The 24,881-nt window shown below is 45.0% G+C and overlaps 1 protein-coding gene across 8 annotated transcripts; it reads right to left on the reverse strand.

Moving 5' to 3' along the window:
- Positions 1-656: 656 nt before the first annotated feature.
- Positions 657-15,576, reverse strand: SALL4 (spalt like transcription factor 4). 8 transcript variants are annotated; one of them, XM_068700202.1, is made up of 5 exons: positions 15,196-15,576; positions 4,719-7,250; positions 3,782-4,089; positions 2,718-2,816; positions 657-1,223 (listed from the first exon to the last, which is right to left on the reverse strand). In XM_068700202.1, the coding sequence occupies exons 1-5, from the start codon at positions 15,263-15,265 to the stop codon at positions 1,218-1,220; spliced, it is 3,015 nt and encodes a 1,004-aa protein (XP_068556303.1). In that variant the 5' UTR covers positions 15,266-15,576; the 3' UTR covers positions 657-1,217. The 8 variants fall into 8 exon arrangements, with proteins under 8 accessions (XP_068556303.1, XP_068556296.1, XP_068556298.1 ...); XM_068700195.1 differs by having other exon boundaries at positions 657-2,816; positions 15,196-15,571; XM_068700197.1 differs by lacking the exon at positions 15,196-15,576 and adding an exon at positions 14,721-14,791 and having other exon boundaries at positions 657-2,816.
- Positions 15,577-24,881: the final 9,305 nt, after the last annotated feature.

Raw genomic sequence — 24,881 nt, forward strand, 5'->3', positions numbered from 1 at the left:
CTCCTGAAATGATGCCCTCCTCTTCACCCTACCCCTGGTTGGCCCCTGCTAGAAATCAGATTTCCTTGTTAGGTTACAGTCAAAGACCTGCCCTACCAGTCCCAAAAACCCACTGCCTCCTCTTTCACACCACATTGCTCCCAGTGTGGCGGAAATCAGCCCCGGATGTGGTGCCCAGCCCAAGGTGCTTGAGGAATCAGGCACAACTGGAGCATCAGCTCCGGCCACAAGCTCATAAAGGCAGCCTGAGCACCACTGCTCTGTGCTTGGCAAGAGTACCTGTGTTAGTATGAATGCATGTGGACTACAGTTTGGTTTTACTTATCACCACTGAAAGATCTCTTGCTATACACTCCTCAACAGCAGCAGTTCAGGCTGTAATCACCTAGTTTCCCTTGAGCAGAAAGATTGTCTTCTCTTGCCCCCACCTATTTTGTCTTCTGGAGCTGTAGATCGTTCGTATGTTTTATGTTTTCTACCTTCCAGCACACCTACCCTTTATAATCACCTTTAAATTGAACCCCAGTATTCCCAAATAATTGATCTAGGGCTTTAAGTAACAAAACAACAACAACAAAAAATCACAACCCAGGACTGCAACAGGGTACTGCATACTAACGTTGCTCTTCAGGAGACAAATGCGTTACCAGAAGGAGTGTGAAAAAGCCATCCCAAAATTTATTCTCAAAATGTCAACAGAAACGCATCAGTAGATACTCAAAACTACAGAGTTCTTAAAAGTCATACATTCACAATGCAGAAAACTTGACAATTGGGATGCCTTTTGCATGTTCTATGTAACAATATCCATCTTACAGTGTAAACAGGTACTGGTATGTTCTTACTTACAAGTCCAGCAGGAAAGGCACAACTCGGCATACAGAGATCATAAGCAAGAATCAGGTGCAACAACATTACACAAACTTTTGGTAATCTGCATTTTTGGGGCCTTCCACAACAGAGACTGGACTTGATTTCCTGCAGTCAAAAGACTTCTTTCCATTGTTCAGTCCTTCCATACCAAATGCTCAGTTTCCAGTCTGGTTTAGATCCCATTACACATAGTTCCAGCAGACGTTAGAGGAATAGTGAAAGGTCAGTCCAGTAAAGTCTTCAGGTGCTTCCACTAATACATCAGGTTTTGGTTTCAGATAGTGCATGGAAGCATCTGCTTGAATCTCAGTTCATTACAGTGGTCATTAATAGAAAAATAGACACTACATCTACAAAAGGAAAAAAATGAGGTAGATAACTTAGAATCCAGATGACCATCCCAGCAACCTTCATACAATACACATGGATCATTAATTACCATTTTGGCAGAATGCAAGTTCACAGACCACCAAGAAACTTAATGACCAGAGTAGGAATGCCATCCAAAAAACCCACAAAACATTTAACCTAAGCATGAATACTTCATATTTAAATACAGGTTTACACAGACTGATCTTCTAAATTACCCAAATTAAAAAAAAAATAAAAATAAAAAAAAGAAATCTCTTGCGAAGGAAACCAGTTCCCATGCCTAATTGCAACAGTCACCTGAGATTCCTTGCAGAGCTTTTAGACCTGACTTCCCAAGGCAAGTCTTCCCTTTCAAGAGAGGAAAAAAAAAGTATATACATACCCACCCATGTTTGTTTGGGGCTCTTGGTATTGAAATAAAACATCTAGGAAAAACTGCACATCTTTGGAAGTAGGAGTTTTGGCACTACACTTGGAGAACTGTCCTAGTAGTAGTATTAAATAAGCAGCAGTCAACAATACAGAGAATCAATTCCTTAGAAGCAGTGATTAAAGAAAAACAGCAACTTCCTTTCATAGAACTTCTGAGGCAAAAAAGGAATTAAAAAAAAAAAAAAAGACTTTGTAGTTCTTATAGCCATTATAGTAAAAAGTACATTCAGAAACCACACAGAGCCAAAAATCCAAACAGAAAAACTACTTCTAAGAGGGTGGCAGACATTCTAGGATATTTACCCGCATTAATAGTTTTCATTTCTCATCAGTAAATATAAGCTTTTCCATCAACAGTAGGTTGTTTCCACTCTATTCAAAACCCCCAAGTATTCCACTCTAAACAAAGAGGTAAATATTCTAACCTTTGGAATTTCAAGTTGTAGAAACTTCTGTAAGGCTGTACACATTAAAGTCACACATAAGAACTACTTTGCAAGACCCGCATTTTTCCAAATAGAAGGAAATCCTATTCTTTATTATTTACTATTTGCAAAGCAATATCATGATTGTACTCTGGGCAACTCTTACAAAGACAACCATAAAATCATTTGCACATCAATAGGAAAATAGGAGGCTGAAGTGGAATCTCTTAAAAATATATGTTTGTGTATATATATCTTTGTTCTTTTTGTACGTCAACTTCACTAGAGTTTCTAGCTAACAGCAATTTTGTTCTCCTCCATGAAATGAGGGAACTGATGTTTTGGCACGTTGTCTGCAGCAGCACCACTGGCCTTCTCCGTATCAGAACCAGTCCCAGACTGGGTCCCATCTATTTTGGAAACCGTAGCAGTATTTATTGCCGAACCACCCCCAATGGTGACTGGAAGGGTAGGTAAGCCACCGCTCTGGATCACCGAGATCTCGTTAGTCTTCATTGCTATGCCATTGCTGAGTACCGCTGCATACTGATTCCATACTGTGGGGTCAATGCTCACTGAAGGAGGCATTATATCCTTTGGAAACATTTCAGATACCTTCTTGGGATCATTCCCCAGCAGAGCCATGGGGTTATCAATTGAAAGCCTTCTTCCCCGCCTGGCAGAGTTATTCCACATGTGAGTTCCTACATGGACCTTTCAGAGGGAGGAAATAAGTAAAGAGAATCATTAACATAGCAGTTCTTTTATGAAAAACCCGAGTTCTACTTTGCTTGCAGCTAAGCTGCTCAGAAGATACATATACTCAGTGTGCACAAAGGTAAGTATTTAGGCTGGTTAGTTCTTGTATTTGTCCTCAGCCTTCCATGTGTAAGAGAGCCATTCATCAGCCTTATATCACCATGGCTCTTCAGAGTTTGCTACTGAAATATTTGGAGGACTGGTTTCTTACGCTTACTTTAAATGACATTGGCATTCTAACCACCCAAGAAGAGCCACACTTGCTGTGAACAGACTGCACTGAAAAAATACTAGTTGATGAAAAAATCACCAAGGAATATGGAAGAAGCATTACACCTAGACTAAAAGCTTCAGTGCCACAACACAAACCGCTGCTGCTTCCTGCAAGCAATTGCTCGCAAACTGTAAAGCTGGAAGTCCTCCCTCCCCATCAGCTTTTATGCAAGAAAAATGCTTTAAAAGGTTTCTCACAGAAACAGAAAAGCCACTGTATGAGAGGGAGTTGCAACTTGGAGTAAATGGACTTGCAGTACTTCTCTAACTTGTCCTGCATGATGTTCCAAACCATGCAGTGAAACACATGTATTCTGTAAACATCATTTTGTAGCATTTAAACTACAAAAAGACTGTCTTGACAACTCCAAATCCAAACAGAAATCAAGTAATTGACTTAGTACAGGCTAAACCTCCCCTTCCATCATAAAAAGAAATCAGAGACAGCAGCAGACTTCTGGACAGTTTAGCAAGCCAGCTGTGTGAACAAACTCAGGAAGGGGACAGAAGTTAAAGATGACCATTTGAGGAACTAAAAGAAAAATCTAAGATGTCCCCAAAGGCAGGACAAATGTTATCAATAGTCTTTTCCACTCCTGTAAGACTTTCCCCAACAAAAGGGAATCCCAACCCAAGAGATGGCTTACTTTCAGGTTTCCTTTCGTTGTGAAGGCTCTCCCACAGATGGTGCAGGCAAATGGCTTCTCACCGGTATGGGTCCGTTCGTGAATCTGCAGGGCACTGGCAGAGGAGAAGTTCTTCCCACACGTAGTGCAGATGTGCTGTTTGGCTGGACGGCAGAATTTCGGTCGTGGCACAAGGAGAGGGGCAACACCAGGGGAGAGAGCTGGTGGGCCAATGAAATGGCTAGTGCTAATGGGACGCTCGCTCGGCATTTCCATTTTTATGAGGGCTGGTGGGGCCCTAACAAAAGCAGCTGGAATACTAGTTCGGCCTGGAGAGAAAGAACAGATAGATAACACTTCTCCCATCTCCTGTGGCCAAGCTTAAATCTGGCTGAGATACCTAAATCCTTGCCTTTGGAGCTGCACATACCTGAGCAGCACACTTGCTGAGCCCTGTAAAGCCATGCAGTAGGGCTGCTACTAGACTCAGGAAGAAGTTGACTTATCCCTGGTTTTGTTAGTGAGCTTAAGAGTTAGGAAGCCTCACTTTCTGATCAAATTTAGCTCAACAACAGCTTCAGTGCTAAAGAGCTCAAAACCCCCTCAAAACATTCCAGCAACATGCCACTCTTTTGTTAAAAGCTTTTACAGGAAACACCAACGTGTATCTTTCGAGAGCTACAGGGAGCTATCAGGCAAGTCCATGAAAGGCATTAAGTGCATAGCCCCTGTCTACTTTTAGGGCCTCTGTACTCCCCCTTGCAGGAGAGGACAGCACTTAAGTCTTTTAATTTTGAGTCTGAGTCACAAAAATTCCCCAGGGCATGCACTCCTTTGCTAACAGAGAAGGAAGAGGAAAACCAAGGTGGTTTTGACTCCTGTTGATCCTTTTAGAGAAGGATTTCCTCCAGTACTGTTCCCCCACCCCAAGTTATTGCCAGCATCTCAAATTACTCACCATATTCTCCATTTGCAAAGTGTAAGCCAGGTTCTTCTTTAATGACCTTCCGACCAATATTGCCGTAAGTTAAATCCAAAGCAACAACTCCTTCCATTTCTCCTGAAGCATTCTCAGGACCCTCTGATTTATTTCCTGTGCCTGCGTCTTCCTGACTGTTGAAGCTAGGTGACTTCGACCTCACACTCTCAGCTTGGCTGTTGGCTGGGGACAAAGCCTGGATGGATGCAGACTCAGAGGCAGCAGGACTCCTGCCGTTCTGGTAATCTGGATCTCCTGCCACAGAAGATGAATCATTTGTCATGCCATCACTTTCTGCGGAACCATTGTCGCTGGACTTCACGCTGCTTTGCCGTTGCAAGTTCAAAGCAGAGCTGACAATCTTCATTTGATTCTCCAGTGCTGCAATACCAGAGAAGCCAGATGCCGTGGCTGGAGATTCTGATTGTGCATCATATGGAGTAGGAGGTTTTGAGGAACTCCTAGGGCCATCCTGAGACTCCAGGTCCTCTTCCATCTCTATGTTCTCCACGTTCTCATCTGGGCGGCTGATGTCTCCGTTCTTCTCAGCTGCAGCAGGATCCACATCAGTGTTGTCAGAGGTGTTTTCGGGTATGGGTGTATTAGGTATCTGTCCCCCCATATGCATGCGGATGTGCTGCTGCAGCACAACTGCGTTTGTAAACTTCTTCTGGCAAATAGGACATGAATGTTGCATCTTCAGAGGAGTATTGGCTCGGTGGACACCATAGTGAGTTTTAAGGTTCCCTTTAGTGGAGAAGGCACGACCACAGATCTTACACTTGAACGGCCTCTCTCCAGTGTGAGTACGATAATGCATTTTGAGGGAGCTCTGACAGCTCAGCACTCTGTGACAGATCAGACACTCATTGGGGTCAGCAGTGGATTTGTCGATGTTTTCAACCAGCTGCTGAAGCTTCGATGTTTCAGAGCCTTGCTCGTTGGACCCACCAGCATTGAAGATGCTCGCGCTGCAGGCAGCTTGTGGTGAACTCAAGCTCTGCTCTGTTCCTGATTCGTGACCGACTGCCCCTGATGAGGAAGAGCCACCTTCACTTTCTGGAGAAGGCCTTGACTGCAGGTCACTGGAGAACGTACTGGGCAGGGACTCCTTGATGCCTGCTAGGTTGGACACATTCTGAGGTGTGCTGGTGGCCGCAGAGGTAGGCAGGGTTGTTAGGAGAGGTTTGCTATCCACAATTAGGTTGGACTCATCCAGTGGCACAGACATCCCATAAGGGATTCCGCTGCTAGTGGGAACATTGTCCAGGTGCTCAGGAACTGGGTACGGATTCATCTTTATGTGGGGATATTTGTCTTTGTGACGCTGAAAATGCACTTTAAGGTTTCCTTTGGTTGTAAAGCGGTTGCCACAAATGTTACACTTGTAGGGTCTCTCACCGGTGTGGGAACGGAGGTGAATCTGCAGGGCACTGTCATTGCCAAAGACCTTGCCGCAGAATTTACACTTGTGTTTGAAGAACGGCTCTTCTGCATTCGATTTGCTTTCAGACACGCAAATATTGGGAGGTTTCCCCTTCACCCTCTTTGAGGAATCTATTACAGAAGAAACAGCCGAAAGTGGATTTTGGAAGATGACGGAGTGGGAGGACTGAGGTAGCAAAGGATTCGGGAACCGAGAAATAGAGCCAGGGAAGCTTCTGCTTGCCTCCGGCTTCAAGGGGAAGGAGGAGGAAAGCCCGGCAGCTAGCGAACCAGCAGCCGCAACGCCAGTGTTAGAATGAGGTAGTTTTCCTTGCTTCAAGGATTCCAGTGATAGGCTCTGGCTTCCAGCTTTTTGTCCGATTAAAGCAACAGCAGCCGACAGCTGCTGAGACATGTGAGCACCCAGAGCTTTCAGCGGATCAGCAGCAGCAGCTATGGAAGGATGCAGGGCATGGGGAGCCATCATGGCAATCTGAATGCGAATTTGCTCCGTCAGCTGGATTTGCTGGAGCTGCTGCTGCTGCAAACACACAAGCTGCTCCAGGATCATCGGAATAGCATTAAAACTGGCTGCTGAAGAAGAGATGGCATCGGAGGTACGCTGGTTCACAGCCACTTTAGTGCCACGTATCGTCTGCAAAGTCACATTAGTGTTTGGTACTTTGGATTTTGGTAGATAGCTTAGCCCAGGAGTCGCAGGTGCAGCAGGGGGCTCTATTTTAAGGTACATTCCTCCTACCGATTCAGCATCCATTTTTCCTTCTCTCTTTTCCGTAGAGCCAGTGCAGCCCTTTGCCTGAGTGTCCTTGCGTGTCCTGCTATCCATTCGGTCGCTTGGGAAGCTCCCTACAGAAGCTTCAGAGAAGCTTTCAGGAGGTACTGCTCCCTCACTATCATTCATGATTAGGACAGGTGGATTTTTAGTGCAATTTTTCTTATGCTCAAGGAATTCAGAGAGATCAAAGAATTCTGCACAGCATTTCTCACAGATTTTAGTTTCCTCTGTTCGGCACCTTTTGGAACTCATTTCACCATCTCCGTCACCTGGGACGTCTTGTGGACTCCCTTAAAATAAAAGAAAGTCACATCGTTAATAGCTCAGTTTAGACTGTCTTCACCAGAATTTCAAGTTAAGATACACGACACTTTTCAAGTGTCAAAAATCAAGTTTGCAGATTGACCTGAAGTCCTATGCTGTTTTGCTACTAGTTCATTGGCAGCCCCCAAGGAAATCTACACCGCAGTTCTGTTTCCCATAAAAACAATAAAAAAGTCTCACAAGGCTTGATGGAAATAAGTTTGTTGCAAATCCTTTTTATATCCCTTAAATCCCTTTTTCTACCTTTACAGGTAGAAATGGAACAGTGGAACAAGTCAGCTAGTCCCTGCAATACAGCTAAATGGAATATGACCTAAGCAAGACAGAAGGCATCATTACACAGGAAAAAACTGATTCTCATAAGCTTAGTTCATGTGTTTGGTTTTCTTTTTTTTTTTTGAACATAACCTCAGAATTCATAGTTAACGGTCTCAGAAACTCTTGGTTGTTAAAAAAAAGAACTTCAGAGTAGTTCTTGATGATACACTGATACATTGAATGACATTCACTCCTCCGTTACGGAGATAATTGCTACCAAAGAGGGCTGACAAACAAAATTTGAGCCCAATATTAGCTTTGAAACACTTCAAAAGCCAACTCACGTGGAAAAAAAAAATCCTCTATGAAGTCACAGAAGTAAAGAAAAGATGATTAACTTACAAGAACGCCACATGCAAGAATAAGCTTATGTTGATACTGACAATTACTAGCAAGCAAACTAGTAGGCCTGCTTGCAACACTCACGAAGCAGTTCCGGACATGGTACGGATGCTGGATTTAGTTGTGTTTTTAACTTACCCCCCCCCTCCCCCCCCCCTTTTAGGGAGGGGGAAGGAGAGCAAAGCCAGCCTGCAAGTCCACTCCTGCCCTCCCTCTGCCAGTGCCCCACCGACTGAGCACAACTTGCACACGGACATGCAGAAAACATGATTCAGGAAAATACCAGAATGGGAAGAGAGGTTAAGAGAAATTCTAAACCAAAACAGGATGTTTTTGCTCAATCTAGCCATCTTTCAAACAAACTCACACTGAGCTCGAGGCGGGTGGGTGTTTGGGAGCATGCAGGAGGTAAAGCCTGAGGCTTGTAGAGCTGAGGGGGGAAGCACCGAAGACCTTGGATAATTCACAGCCCACACCAGGTGAAACGTCCTGTAACTCACAGTAATTGGTCCCATTTTAATGGGTGTCAAGGGTGCAGTAACCAAGTGCCTCACTGCCCCTGCTCGCCTCCCACACGCACACACAGTCAGGGGCACTCTGCAGGCCTCAGTCAACAGAAAATTCATACCACAGGGCCTCGTATTTGGGGCCTGCACCTCCAGTAGTTCACCCCAGGGCTTAGCTCTGATTCCACACTGCTACCCCACACTGTCTCAAAAATGGAACCAAAGACTGCAAGCAGAGGAGCTATTTGCGGCTTTCATTTTAAAGGTGTAACTGAACCGCACATCTGATACATGTGTATATCCTGTACATGGCAGGGTGGAGGGCGAGCATGTCCAAGCAACAACCTGAGCACGTTCACTTACTGTTTCAGGGAAGTGTAAAAGCTCTGTGGGGGAGGATATTGTAAACTTTGACATTTGTAAGGGTAACGAGAATATTACATATTTTATAAAGATGGATAGATATAGCCAACTAATCAAAACTTCAACTGCTTGATGTGTTGACTAGTGGAAAGTACACGTTGAAGTTTTCTTTTAAAAAATAGATCAACTACAAAACACAAATAGAGGCCCCCTTATGCTACAGTCTGCAGAGCAGTACATCCGAATCTGTACGTATGTAACTCTGTTAACCACAAATTTCAAGGTTACAAGTCAAAACTGCCTTCGAATGAGGAGAAGAAATGTTCTTGGTACATCTATAATCATAACCATTCGGATCACTCACATCCAAACAGTCCTACAGGGAGACTGAAACACTTTTTTCCCCCTCCCTCCTTCAGCCCAAACAACCCTCATAAATGAAGGTAATGAGAAGAAAAGCGTGTTTTTTGCATACATTTCCCACTCCAAATATTAAATTGATGCCTCTGAAGTTAATTTAACTATGGACAAAATCTACTCTGCCGATTATTTAAGTACAAGAAGTACATGATGCAGAACTTAGTCAATAAATAGGGTCGACTGAGGTCAAGACTGAACATTTTTAAACTCCAATCTTCGCATAAGTGTGAGCAGATAAAATGGGAAAGAAAGTACTAAACAGTGAAAAAAAGACAAGAAGTTTTCGTAAGTATGCTGCACACCGACTCCAGGTCTTCACTTGACTATTTTCATAACTATTCCCATACAATAGGTACTTTACAGACCACAGCCTAAAACACCAAAATGTCTTTTCCAAATCCTTTAGCATTTAAGGTATTAACTTTCCCTGGGTTGCACAGTAATGTTAGGCTTTACTTTAGAAAACAAAGCTTTCTTCCAGTCTCTCTCATCTGCAAACACACGCATTTCACACTGCAGTTTGCACCTCCGTGGTAGCAATGCAAAATGCTTCAAGTGGAACAGAAACGGCTGCATGAAAGACTGTAGCCCACCCCAAGGAGATATTCCAGGATAACTATGTCTAGACAAGTCCTCAAACTTTAACTGCTTCAAAACACATGATCGTTATTTATCCCCTTTCCATTGGGAGTACCTTATTTTTCCACTGATAAGACCATACTAAATTCAAAGCCCTTTCCTCCCCCTCCACACAACAGTCCACCTTCCCCATTTTTCTTACACTGAGGAGCTCCAAAAGTGACTTTTTTGGTTTTATAAACAAGCTGCCACCTCAGAGGGCATCTGCAGTAAGCTGCAGGTACGCATGTTGGGAAAGCAGCCTGTCTGCAGCCACCAGCGCCGTCACTGCCACATTTTAGTTTCCAGTTCCCCTGTTTGACAATGAGGCACTAAGGGAGGACTCCAAACGAATTCAATTCCCAGCTTGTAGTGACTTGCTGCATGACAAGCAGGGAAGCATTATGCCTTATTTTCCCATCCACCTCAGCAAAATTGAGCATAATGCTTCCCCTACCTTAAACATTTTGTTTTTAAAAGACATATTAGAAACAAGGTGCTTGCTTACTGTGCCGTAGCTGTAATAACAAAGCAGCAATCGACTGTTTCTTTACAAAACCCATCTCTATAAACTCTTCCATCTCAATTTATCATAGAATATCCAAGTTGGAAGGGACCCACAAGGATCATCAAGTCCTTTGGGGACCACCTTCCCCCCCCCCCCAAAAAAAAACAAAAAAAATGAGGCTATGTGTCTGAGAGCGTTGTCCCAGTGCTTCCTGAACTCCAGCAGGCTCGGTGCTGTGACCACTGCCCTGGGGAGCCTGTTCCAGTCCACCCAGCCCTGCAGGAGTGCTAGGCAGCCTGCAGTGCACCCCACTCACCCCAGCTATCACACATGGGTGTAGTGGGCTTAATCCCAGGCTCCCTCCCTGCCCAGAAGCCTCCCCGTGCATCTGCTGCCAGCTCAGCCCAAATACTGTAAGAGCACTGGTGGAGGAGCGAGAGCCCTGCCAGAACAATTGCTCGTGCACTCAAGTTAACCCTCTCCAAAGGCTTCCCAGGGATAGGACTTCTATTTTTTTTTTTTTTTTTTTTTATCTCCCCACCCCCGAATTTCAGGAATGTTATCTCTCAGCATCTAGTTATCCAATAAGTTAGAAGAATGCAGTAAACCCAGCAGGGGGGTTAGATTGAATCACTGGCAAATGGATGGAAAAAATCCACTATTGTGTAGGACAAGGCGGTCATCGACAAGGAGGGCTGATAAAATCCACACAGCTCAAATTAATTTATTTTTTTTGAGGGAATGAGTAAAAGAGTGAAGTAAGCCTTATCTGGTTTGATTTGATTTCAAAAGGGTGCTGCTGGTCTACCACTCATCTGAGCAATTAGTGACCTATTTTTTTTCTACTGTGAGAAGATTATTTCACCTGAATGAGGTGGAAACCCCTTTATTTTTTTCCCCCCCTTTCTTTTCCCCCTTTTTTAATAGCTTAATACCTCTGATGAGTTTACTTTTTTCCCCCCACAGGCTAGGGTTGATCAATTTTTAATGCTTTACAGTAACCACGTACTTCCACATGAGTATTTCACGCAGGATCAGTAAGCATCCACTGCAGCCCCAGCTCTAAAATCAGCTCCCCTCAGGCATGGTGCTTCCCACATTTCCTCCCTGCCCTGTTCCCAGCTGAAAAGCTGGGGCATTTCAAGAACATTAAACTGTCCAAAATTTCCCTTCTTCCCCTACTCCACTTCAAGTTTTAACCAATAAACACTTGTTTGAGTTAGCAAATATGTGGCTGATGACTTACAGAATTATTTCAAAGGCCTCGATGCTTTCTATCCTGAATTTATCAGCAGCACTTTTGCACCCAAGAACAAGCAGTGCTGCCCCTAACCATTAGGGCTTCCCGTGTTTTCAGGTTTTGGCCAGGCATTTCATTACCTACCTCCCGAGTCACCCATCTGAGCTCTGCTCACCCACCTACCCAAGAGGAACACCCGGCAGAGGACAGAATAATGGTGCACAGCCCCACGTGAGCGAGCGGCCCTAAAACCCCGAGGAAAGCTCCAGGCGAGCAGCACTGCCCCCAGCCCCGGGCACAGCCTCCAGTGCAAGCCCCCAGCCCTGCTCCACCTTCCGAGGCCGTTTCTAAGAGCTTTAAACCCCCAAATTCCTGGACAACCCCCTTGGAAAATGTCCACGGGTTACCTGCTGGGGCACAACCGCGGCCCCAGCGGCGGGGCCGGCCGGCGGGGGGCACTCCCATCCCGTCCCGTCCCGCAGCCTCCCCCCGGGACCCCCCGGCTCAGCCTCCCCGGGGCTCAGCCTCCGCCGCCGCGCACCCACCTGCGCTCCGCATCCCCGAGCATCACCCCCCTTCCTGGGGCTTTGAAGGAAAAGGTGGGGGGGCTCCTCCAGAGGCTGCGGGTAGCCCAGCAGCCTCCCCCCCGGAGGCAGCGGTAGAGGCCGCCCTCGGCCCTACCTGCTCGGCGGCGGAGCCTCCGCGGCTCTCGGTCCTCCCAGCGGCGCGGCCGCAGCTGGAAGCAGGGCGGCCCCGGAGCACACTTAACACTAGTACAGTGTTTAAGACCCGGCTAAACGGCGCAAACCCCGCTGCCAAGGTCAATTGCATGAGAGTCCTAATTGTGAGCCTGACATCAACTTACCACCCACGGCAAGCGGGAGGAGGCAAAGGTTAGAGCAGCAGCTCTGTCAAAACGTCACATGCCGCCGAGCCCAGCCGGGCTCCGGCACTACAACCACTCTAATGTTTCACTTACGTAAAAGGAAAAACAAGCGGGCATCGCCCACCCCCGGGCACCCTCACCCTTCACACCGCTCCCGGGTCCCCCCTGTCCCGGCCCGACTCATGCTTATCCCGCTCCCAGCCCGGCCAACGGGCGAGTTCCGAGAAATAATAATAATAATAATTAATAAAAACCAGAGCAGCACTACCGAGCAACTTCGCTCTCCTCCTCGCTCAACACCTCCCTCGCGGCATCAACACGGCTCGACCTGAGATTGGAATTAAGGGAGAATCTCCAAATTTTTTTGTCCGGAAAAAAAGTTGCCGGTTCATACTGTATTTTTAAGAACGAACCCGATTATTTTTTTTAATGGCAGCAATCCAACACAATGGGCATTTTCAAGCCCTTTGTGAAAATGCTAATTTTCGCTGTGTAGTATTATTCTCCGGTGACCACCTGCTGATTTTTTTTGACCTGTTAATTGATCCTCAGGTTAGCAGAACCGTTTCTCAACGTGCCGCATTGTTCGCAGAGGTGGGTCCCAAATCGCTTTGCACAAAAAAAAAAGAAAAAAAAAAAAAAAAAGAGCACTTGCGAAGGAGATAAGGGCTTGATTTTATTATTACGATTGTGTATATACCCGATAATGTCCCAGACAAATCCCTGGGCTATTTCGACTTTGTTATGCAGCTTCATCACTTGGTATTTACGGACACACCTGGAGCGGGGAGGACGGGGCCGGGCAGGGAGATTTGCGGGCGATAAGAGCCGCGGGTGTCGCAGCCGCGAGGTGGCTCTCCGAGAGCGGCCACCGACACCGGGGGTGGCACCGGGGGGCCCCCGGTAGCGCCGCTCCCCTTGCGGCGAGCGCCTCGACCCCAAAAAGGAGCCCCTACCTCCACCCCCCGGCCCATGCAATCGCTGCTCCGGCTCCTGGAGAACGGGGGGGTAATTTTCATCCAGGGTTTTGTTGTTAAAAAGAGAAAAAAATAAATAAAAAAGCCCCCCCACCAAGCGCACAGCAGCTGCCCGCTGCCCAGAGGAGCGGTGCCGAGCGACCCTCCCTCCCCTCCCCGCACGCCCCCCCGCCCCAAGCGGGCCGCATCAGGAGTTATTAACCCTTTTGTTTCAGCGCAGCCCCGGAGGTGCCTTTCCAGCAGTGGGCAGAGATTTACATGTGGAAACATCACCTCCATCCCCCAACCTAACCATATGCACAAAGGAAAACAGTCATGCATTAAACATGGGATTTATTGCCTTCTGGCCAGCTTGCCGATTCTTAAGTCACCATTAACCGGACCCAACAATCGCACATTTCGAATCAAAGAAGAGAGGGGGGAGGAGGAAAAAAAAAAAAAATAAGAGCCCGAACCTCCTGCGGTTTGGGAATCAGCAGCTCCTGTAACGTGCGCTGGTATCGATCAACTCCAGGCACGGAAAAACCCCACACGAAACCAGCCCTTTAAAAAGGCAGAACCCCCCCCCCCCCAGAAAGTTCGGGGGGGGCACCTACAGAAGTACTCGGGCTGCTAAAACCCAGCCTCAGCCTCCCCTTCCCCACCCGCGACGCGCCCCCACGCGCCCCCCGGGGGTCGCAGCGCCTCCGGGGACCGCGAAACCTCCCCCCGCGGGGAAGTGCCCCTGAAACTTGCCCCCCAGCCCCGGCCACAAGGGTGTTAACAGAAGGGTGAGAGCCCCTGCCCGAGCCCAGGGTGCCGGGACGATGCTGCGGGGCACGACCGCCCCGACCCTTCCCCGCTCCCATGGGGAACAGGGGCAAACAACTGCCCCCCCTCCACCCCTTCCCCTGCACGCCCACCCAGCGCTCCGGAATAATTTTGAGTTCAGATCGAGACTTTTCCTCTTCCCTTCGCAAGGGAGAGTGCTGCGAGCTCCCCGAAAAGGAGGCACCGTGATTTGCGGGAGCACAAATCCCCCCCGCCACCCAAATACAAAGCGCTCACGCACACCCCACATTAGCTCACCGGAGTTATTTTAGGAAGTCGGAAATCAAAGATGGCTGGAGGTCAAGCTACAAAAGGTCCAGGGCGATTGTGATCTCCAACAAAAATAGTCCGAACGCTTTTTTTTTTTTTTTTTCTCGAAAAACCCCACAAAAAAAATCTTCATAGAACTACCGAGAAAGTCTTAAATAGAGAAATCGGGGAAACCTACCTCGAGTCATTTCCTACCCCTGAGAAGACGGTTCGCAATTCCTTCCTCTTTCCCCCCTTACTCTCCCCCCCCCCCAAAAAAAAAAAATCCTTTCCGCCCCAGGCAATTTGGGGTTCGCCTCCCGTGGGGCTGCGCCCCGAGCGCGCACCCCACGCGGGGACCCGCGCGAGTTCCGCGGGACCAGGGTGCCCCCGTGAGGGGGGTTGGGGAGGGGGGGGGACATTGGGGGACCCCCTCGGGCAGCGCTGCAGGGCAGCCCCAAGCCGAGCCCCCCCCCAGGGAAACACCGAGCCCCCCCAGCCCCGCGGAACAACTCCAGAGATGTAAGCGCCCCAAAAAAACAGCGAGGAGCCTGTGGGACCCAGGGTGGGGGTGAAACACGAGGGTTGAAAAATTCCCCCCCCCCCCGGCAAGAGCCCCTCTGCCTCCTCCGCGCATCAGCAGGGCTGGGGGGCGCCGGGGCTGCGCGCCTTACCACTTGCAGCATCTGGGGGCTGCTCCTCGGAGTTGATGTGCTGGGGCTTCGCCTGCTTCCGTCGCGACATGGTGCACCAGCATCGGGAGCAAAATAGTAGCAATTATTTTTCCTCTTCACAACAAATTCCTAGAGTTGGGAAATTACCCCCATTGGGCGGAATGCGCATGTCAGAGTAATTATGATTATCAATAATGCATTGCGATTTATCATGGGTCCCTGACAGCTGATTGGCCTGAGTCCAAGGGCTCACAGATTATTCAAATAAGGTCCATTGATCAGGGCGCAGCGGGGCACGCTGGGCGATGTAGTCCCGGCACGGCTCGGCTCGGCTCGGCCCGGCCCGGCTGACAAAGGCGTGCGCCCTGCCGGGGGCCGGGGCAGCCCCCCCCGAGCTGCGGGGAAGGGGCAGGATCCGGCCCCCCCGAGTAAACAAGCGAGCCGGCGGGCTGCCGAGGGACAATACCTTTGTTATCTCACCTGCACTTTTTATAGTGTGCTTTGGGAGATTTGGGGTTTCTCCCTAAAGCGGGCAGAAACCCGGGACAATGCTAATCCCAAAGCGGGAGATAAGGTGGGAAAGGAAAAGAGCCCCGATTGTCCGGGGGGGGGGGGGCTAAGCCGGGCTCCCGACGTGGCAAGTTAGGGGCTTTACAGGCGGCTGCAGCCGGCGTTTGTGCAAAATCTGCTCTTAAGTCTCACTTTCTGGGAAGCCGACAAAAGTGAGCCGATAGTATTTTGAAAAGCAAATAAAAAACGTTAGTCATGGAAAAGGTTCACGCGAAAAAAACTTGATGCAAGTGAAAAAATTTTGCTTTGAAAGTGACGACGGGAGCCAGATTGGTTGGGTCAGCACACGGTGGGTCATTTCCAACTTGTCTGATTCCACGTAAAAACGCCCGATTAAATGCTCCCCACGAGAGCCATCTGGGTGGCCCCTGGCGTTTGGTGGCATGCTGGGGACACAGTCCCTGTGGTTCCCTCGGCTTGCTGCACCCCGCTTTGCTGAGCCTCAGATTTACTTTGCTGCAAAGCCCCAGAGAGTTACAGAGCAGTCACCTCCACCCCTCCGATTCCCACTGAAGCCAGCTGGACATTGCACAAGCAAAAGTGTGAGGCTCCTTAAGCATTTGGAGATGGGGATTGCAAAACCGGGAGGGGGGAAGACTTGATTTCTTTTGTTTTCCTATTGAATCCTCTACAGGGATTTTTCGGTGAGATTGGTTTGGCTGAGAGGTGATTTTGTGGTGAATTCAGATTTAGATTCAAAGTCGGACTCGACCTGCACTTGCCGGTGCGCTCACATTTTGCTAGGGGCTGTGCCTCAGTTTCCCTCTTGTAAAATGAGGATGGCATTTCCGCAGCTGTAGAGCTGTTATGAGGGCAAACATCCACGAATGGATCTATAGATTATTTTTTGTGTGTGTCAGGAGGGTGGTTTAGGGTGGAAAACCTGAATTTGGGTAGACAGCACAAAGGTTGGGAGGAAACAATAGTACATAACAAGGCCATGCAATTGCCACAGACACGATTGCACAATACTACAGTCTAATTTTACTGGTTAATTCATCAGCATTTGTAACTTTAAAAAACCTGCATTTTGTACATTTATTATATCATAAAGTTTGTGCCTGTGAACACAAACATGCCAAGTGCCTGTGGTATAGTTCAGGTTTGACTTTTTTTGGTGATGCTTCAGGAGGGGGGAGCTGTAGTTTGTACATGACAGCCATGAAAAGATATTAGCGTTGTAGAGCAAGGTAAACAGTGCATCATGATCTCATTAGTTATATATCCTCTTGGGGTTTTGTTTTTATAGTGTGTCTTAAGGGGTTCTATTTAGCTAAGGATAATACAAATCTTAGAAAAATTCTTGCAGAGCAGAAGGTATTGCCCTCCTCGGACAATTACTGAACATGGAGGTCAGGGAACAAATTTTGTTTTTCAGGCTGCTTTTCTTGCTGTTTCCTCTGCAAGCAGATCATTGTCTCAGAAACCTCTACTCTTGATGGGGTACTCTGACTGGACATGTTCCATCAGAAACTTTGCATTTACTAATATAAAATAGAAGAGATTAACAGGTATTTAAAATCACTCTGACCATTTTTATCTGATGATTACTCCACCCTCATGTTTCCCAAAGAGCTTCTATATATTTGTTTGTTTAACCAGCAGTTTGAAATGCTCTTTGTTTCCAAAGTGTGTCCTGAGGAAATAGACTGTTAAACAAGATTGATAGCAATTGATCCACAGATAGGTATTTACATTGATGAATTTTCTCCTTTTACACTTGATATGCTCAGTATAACCAACAGATTTTCATTTATTACACATAATGCTGCCAGCCCACACCAGCGAATTTATTAAACATGCTGTTTTATGTATCAAGCTGAGACAGACAGCCCTGTACAGTAGATCCATATTTAAAATAAGCATCTCATGTGGAGAATTTGTACTGAATTTAAAAGAATATATTATATGAAATCAATGGAAGTTTTGGTATTGATTTCAGAGTACTGGGATTTCAGTTGGTATGGCTCTATCACACTGAGAGCAGAAGGCGTGTTGGAAAGCATTAACATGAAAAATAAAAAAGCAATGCACATTGCTGTATTTAAGTAGGAGAAAGCATAACTGACTGGAAAATATAGGAAGAGGGGAAATGTGACCAAAAAACTTTTCTCAGAAGGCACCTCCAGCTAGCAGTGATTATAAATAGGCTGTTCTGCATGATTACATCATATGCAAAAGGCATGTAACTTGGCTTTAGCACGATCATATGGATTAGCATGATTACAGCTTCTGGATTTGAAAAATAGCAGGCTTCCTTTTCTGGCTTGACATTTATTTATTTTTTTAAGAAAAGTCCAGAGGAACAATCTTCTACCACCAACAGAGCTGAGGCATCATCTGTGATAGGCATACTTCCAACAGCAGCCCAGCCCCACCCTCGAGGCTGATAAAAGGAAGCTTTTTTAATGCTGTGCATTATGAGCACGTGGAATTCATTGCCACAAGAAACTGCTTCCAGCGGCAGCAACCACGGCTCTGCCCAGCCCTGGAAATTCCTCTCTTCAGGAATGTCATTGACAAATGATTAGGACTGTGGCAGATCTGACAAGTATGTTCATGGTGATACATACATTTATGTATACATGTTGGCATATATACGTGTGTATACATGTATATATCTCCATATACACACACTAACACCCACCAAGGTAAAGAGTATTTTCTTAAATCCTGTGCTGATCCTATTCTGATCGGTTCAATTTATTTCTGGGAAGGATGTACACATTTACAACGTAATCTTTCTTTCTAAATTTAGAATTTAAATACAAATATGTCCTTTTCTAAAAAGCTGTGCTGCTACAGGTTACCTACTTTTTTTTTTTTTTTTTTTAATAGCTTCGAGAGGTAAGGAAAACAAGCCTTGACATACTCCGAGGCACACCAGTTCACTTTCCTCCTGTATTCTTCCCACCACACCTTACTGCAAGCTTTCAGGGCTTATCTCTACTACATGGAAGATGAGTTGAATGTTGCCTGTTAGACGTGTTTAGGAAGCCTCAAGTTTGCTGATATGAAGTTGACCATAGCTCTGTAACTAATGTAGATCAGCGTAATTAATGTTGTTGTGCCAGTTAATCAGGATTGAATGTTGAGTCCCAGGCATTAGAATTCAGAACTGGTTAATAAGTATGTTAAATTCCATGTTGGTAAGTATTTTTGACTCCCAAACTAGACTTTACTTGAAACCAAAGTCAGGAGACACACTCCTGAGACAGTTTTTATACCGCAATAACTATGATAATTAAAGGACTTTTTTTTTTTTTCTTCTCCTGCTTTATAACAAAATAAGCATTAAGTCTTTCCACAGTCAGTCTATGCATCCATCTTTCAAATGAGTCTTGAGCCTGCTGCCTGTTTCTGTCCAACCTGACAGCAGGATAGCAGTTTCAAAAAACACGAGTTCTTGGAAACCGTGTGACAATCAGCATCTAAACAGGGAGGAAAGATGCACATTATGTCTTCACTGAAAGAGAGGGCTGTGGTTCAACCCCTACCTGCATGGCAGCCATACCTGCATGGCAGCCAGCAATGAGGCAGCATGTTAGCACTGCTGACCCACCACCCAATTTGTAGCTCCAGGTCTGCACATACATGCTGGCACCAGCCACCCGAACACATCAGGGACTGAGCAGGTGAAACACCGAGGAACAGGAGAATGATGGAGGAGAAAGCTTTAGAAAGAGGCTTCCTTAGCCTGCTGCACAGGGACAGCTTACGTATTGACCTATCAGGCCAATTAGCATGGCTCCTATTAATACAGGCACTGTACACAGCTTAACTACTTTCTGCACAGGAATTAATACAACTACCCTCACTAGAGCAATACCTTATATGTATTTGCAGGGCAGAATAATTAAAGGGTACACCTGTTAATGAAGAAACTTTAAGCTAAATTTAGGAACTCCTGAATTTGCTCCCAGTTTCTCAAACACAGGGCTAAAATCTGTGAGACCAAATCTTTTGAATATCCTAAAAGGATCTAGGCACTGACATTACTGACATTTAAGAGCTAAAACACTAAGTAAAAGTCATGAAAGCTGCTACCGGGGTATTAAGAGAGATTCATATTTTCTGTACACTAAATGTAGCCTCCAGGTAACAGCATCAGAGAACAGTTATTCACTAATAACAAGTTGTTAAGTGTGAGCCAATGTTCACACTATTTTAATGCTCATGTTAAAGATGGGAACAAACCCTGTTGTTTTAGTTGTTGTGATTCTGCGTAACCATCTGATTGCCCCCATTCCCAGTGTCTACTCCAGCTCCATTAGCTGGGATTTCCCTGAAGAGATTACATTATTTTGCATTATGTTTTAGGAACAATATTTAGACATGGATGATGGGGCTGAAGAGGGGATGAGGAGTTTGGAGGTGGTGAAATCTTCACACCTCCATTAGAGCGTGGGAAGGTAAAGGAGAAAGAAGCACAATGGTGTGTGTGTAAGATGTATTCATAGTTACCCTCCCTCCTTACTTGTAAACAGTTTCTCCTACTCAGGCTTACCATGCTGACAATTCTAAAACATTTTATAAACACAACAGAAGTACCACCTTCATATTAGTCCTCCTAATGCAGCTAATGGACTGCTGATTCCCATGGGTTCTGTGCTGTTACATCTAAAACGCGTTTTATGAAAGATGTGTCTGACTAAAGATGCAGGAAGCAGCTTGATTGGAAGTTACGTGTCCCAAGTAAGCTGAGGAATGACGTAGGAATTGTAACTTTTTGAAAGAGTCACCAACTGGCTCCCCAGCCTGGAGGAATGAGAGGCATGTGGGATAGGCAGGTAAACAAACAAATCTGTGGATGTTTGTTAAAATGCCCAAGCGTTTCATCTAGGCAAGAGTAAACACTATCAGCTCTATTTCTCACAGCATGAGAAGTGTCCTAGTGTAATATCTTGTATTAGATGGTAGATGCAATCTGGAGAGTGAGGGATACACCTCTGCCCAAGAATACAAACCAAATATTTTAAGGAATGGATTAGCCGTGTGTTAAGTGAATAGCAGTCCCCCACTCTGCAATATTTATTCATTTGCAAACACCTAGTTGCTTCTGAATAAACACTAAGATCAGAGGTAAGCGTAACTTGTCATTGTGGTGCTGCCTTCATTGAATTTCATGACCCAATGATACATCCCAGATAGTAACAGGAATCCTGTGAGATCATTTCCTTCCAGACAAGGTACACAAACTTTTTTTTTAACACTAAGCTGTAATGGAGCCATCAGAAATGTCTAATTATTGTCCCTTTTACAGGCGAGAATGCAGGCAGCACTGTAAGGGGGCCCCAGATTAACCATGCGTCCAGGCCATCACAGCTGCCTCAGGGCTGGCATTTTTTAGTGGTAAGTCTCCTTCAGAATTACAAATTGAGCCCAATAGGGTTTGATCACGAGGTATATTTTTTTGAATGAACAGCAAACCATGTAAAAATGTGATCGTAAAATATTTAATCTGGCAGCAATGCTAAATACTATTCAGTAAGTAACTAATTAGGATGACTTCCCCTGTACACTTACGTGTACCATCTTGAATAACCGTGAGACACTTGCATGTGTTATCGCTTCATAATTTGTCAATACATTGTGCCATTATGTTAATGGTTGGACTTGATCTTAAAGGTCTTTTCCAACCTAAATGATTCTATGATTCCCAAAAAGTAGCTCCCTGCACTCTATGAAAGGCTCATGAAACACATTGTCTGTCTTGGCAAAGGGTTGACCTTGTTTCAAGCGATCCCTTAGCGAGTTGCCAATAAAGTCTGCTGGGCATCTGAGAGTTTATGCAGGGTAGGCTTGAAACAACAGCTCAGAGAATTATGCATTTCCTGTTCGTGTCAGTGAAGCACCAAGATCGAAATTGAATTATTTTCAGATGTCAAAATACCACTTAGCAGGGATCTTCTACTTAGTAAAATTAGCTCTCACTTTCTGCTTTTATGACTATGATTAGTAATGTATGTATTTGATGTTGTAGACCTAATTCCATTTCTTTTGCTACAGCAGTTTTTTTTCCATTACTTTCATCAGTTATATCCTGGTCCTAAATTTGGCTGGTTTCCATGTGGGTGACTTTGGTTCATGCCATTCCTAATGAAGGGCTGACAACCAATTGTTAATGGAGATTCAGAGCATTAGCAGGTTTGGAAGGTGCTATCTGGTCTTTGATAGCTCAGCTTTTATTAAAAAAAAAAAAAAAAAAAAAAAAAAAAAGTGACAAAAAAAAACAAGCACCCTGGTTTTGGTTGTTATGGTTGGAAGACAAGGGGAAGAAAAAAAAAAAAAAAACAGCTAAACATTAACACTTAAAACAATGAATAGAATGAAGTCAACACCAAGCTATCTGAATGACAGCCTAAAAGAAAATGGGACAGAAATCTATGAATTGCACCTCTTGTGAAGTGTTAGCTTATACATAGAATGATGAATTAAATATCTAACACGATTAGGACTCTACTTCTTACACTATAAGGTGGAAAATGGAGGGGATATAACAGTGTGATCACTCTTGAACATCTGAATAATTTACTGTTTTCACAATTTATGGATTGTGTGCTGAACGTAAACTTTGGAAGAATGTCACCCTTTTGCCTCATTCCAACTTTCTTATAGATTGATTCTTGGGCAAGTCTTGAAGATGGCAGTGAGTTCTGCCTGCTGCAAGTAACACTCTTTCAAGCAACTCTTTGGTTTTGATCTGGCTATTATGCAGATGTTGAAGTGCACAGCAGTGAACCATGAGCCCACTGAAGATAAGACTCAACATTTGATATTATTCAGTATCTCTGCTTAGATAGGACAAATAAAAATTGCATTGGAATTTCCTTACACAAGAAAATAGATCACCAAGATTTAAAGTCCAGAGTGAATATTCTGTTTAGATGCTCTGTAGCCATGTGTCTACATTATTGTATTTTAGAATTACAGCATATGTATTTTCTGACGTCAGATCAGAAAACTCAGGCCAAAGTATTATAAACTGCCACTTTCTGTAAAGCATTTCTTCTGTCAAACACTACTTTAAGAAAAAAAAAAAAAACCACAAAACAACCACCACCACCACCAGTATAGCTACTCAGTTCTCTCTTCAAACAAAGGAAATTACTTTTTATTCTTAGGTCATACATGGTTCATGCATCATCTCCCAAAATGGCTGAAACAGACTTTATTCATCATCAAGGCAGTTTAAGTACAACCCTTAGAAATGAAAGAAGGGAACTGGAATTGGTAGATAAATACACTGAAAGTGAGCAACTGAGATTTGGGACAGAACTAATTAAGTTTAATAGCTGTCCCCAAGTATGATTAAACACAATAGGATATCTTTGCTGTTTTGCTGGCCAAGGTCACTTCAGCCAGCCAATTCTGGTATAAATTACAAATAAACAAAAAATATTTTTCTGCCTAGGAAGCTCAGTTGTTTCATTGTAACCCTGTTCACACTGGCTGATCAGACTGGTTTAGGACCTGCTGTTTTCAACACTGGTTAATTAACTAGGGATGTATTTTCTGAAGTTATACCAATATAGCAGGACCAGCCAGCAGAGCTGTGTCCCTGTGTGAAGCTCCCCTTTCAGCTCTTGTACAGTGTCTCTTCCTGTATCTACAAGCCCCTTAGTGCTGACTTTTCCCTCTCCTAGTGTAAATGCTGCACCATCACCATGTGTGTCCATGTACGTCAGGTCAGCTGCTGTACCTCAGGTTGTACTGCACAGAGGATTTTCGGGTCAGGCTTTTCAATGGAGGTGTGCAGAGGAGGGTGGATTTATTTGAGACCTGTGTGTCTGCCCAATTGTTCCAGGCATGCTGTGGCCTCACAGTAAGCAGGTAAGATACCAAGCAACTGTTAAGCCACTTGCTCCAGAGAGTTGCAAGGTGATGCACTTGTGAAAGTGGTGCTGCATTACCTCCTTGGCCCTCTGTTGGGGAGCTAGGATGCAGCTTTGTGGAAGAAGAAAACTAGGCAAAGCTAAAATATTTGTTGTATCTGTCTCCATCCAAAAGTGCTTCTCACAGTCCTTCGTAATTAGCAGCTAGCTCTCAGCCAAGCTTCAAGTTAAATTGATGCAATGTTTGGACATTAAATTATAATAGCCCTTCTTCCTTGCAAGCCTCCCACTTTTCAGCTAGTTCCAGCTGTAACTTGGTTATCCCTGATTACAAGTGTTCAACAGCTTGAATTTTAATTTTGTTATGCTAGCTAAGGTGCAGTCTACTCTACAGACTTTAACTAGATTAAAAGACAGATCAGCTATAATTGGAGTCCCTGATTGAATTAGATTGGGATTACAAATATAATTGGATACTACCCTATTTGAGACACTTCAAAGGAAATATATCTTCAGAGCATGGAAGCTGAAAAATCAACAGACTTATGGAAAACCTTGATCCTGTTTCCTGTGTAGATGTAGCTAGTCCTGTACCATTGCAGAGCCTTCAGCAGTAAGATATTATTTAAAAGACAATTGTGTTGGTGGAAACTATAAACCAGACTTTTGACATACATTCGCAAGTCAAAGGCAACATAACCTTGCAGTTTCGTAATCTTGCCCGTGCTAGTGATCCAGCCAGATTAGGCTAAAACTGTGCCTGAAAGGAGCTTTAAAACCTAGTAACAAGTCCTAAGTATGGACTAATACGCCACAGGTTTTATTGTAGGATATAAGCTAGGAGGCACAGTTTAAGCAACGAATTCCTTTTGCTGACATGGCTTTTGCAGACATTTCCATTTGAAAAGAGCAGTTGGTTGAACAATGGTTTCTGCACTGGTTCAGTGCTTGACACCTTGCAGCATGTAAAGGACAAAGGCTTGAAAACTTTTTTTTTTCATATGATATCTTTTCCTGTTTGGGGCCTTTAGTCTTTGCGCTACTGTGAGCCTTGAGCCACCAGAGCTCTGGTTAAGTAGGTCACACCATAAACAGGCTTATCAGAATAACAGCAGGCTCACAATTCAAATAGGAAAAACGCAGAGAATTTATTTTGCAAGAGAAACAAAACAAATCTGCAGCCTCTTAACTGACTGGCCATTTCTCAAAACTGAAATTAAAATTCGACCCCTAAAGTATCTAGTCCTATTTCTATACAAGTCTCCATAAAGATATTAACAT

The sequence above is a fragment of the Anas acuta genome, chromosome 16, assembly GCF_963932015.1.
Source record: "Anas acuta chromosome 16, bAnaAcu1.1, whole genome shotgun sequence".
Taxonomy (NCBI): domain Eukaryota; kingdom Metazoa; phylum Chordata; class Aves; order Anseriformes; family Anatidae; genus Anas; species Anas acuta.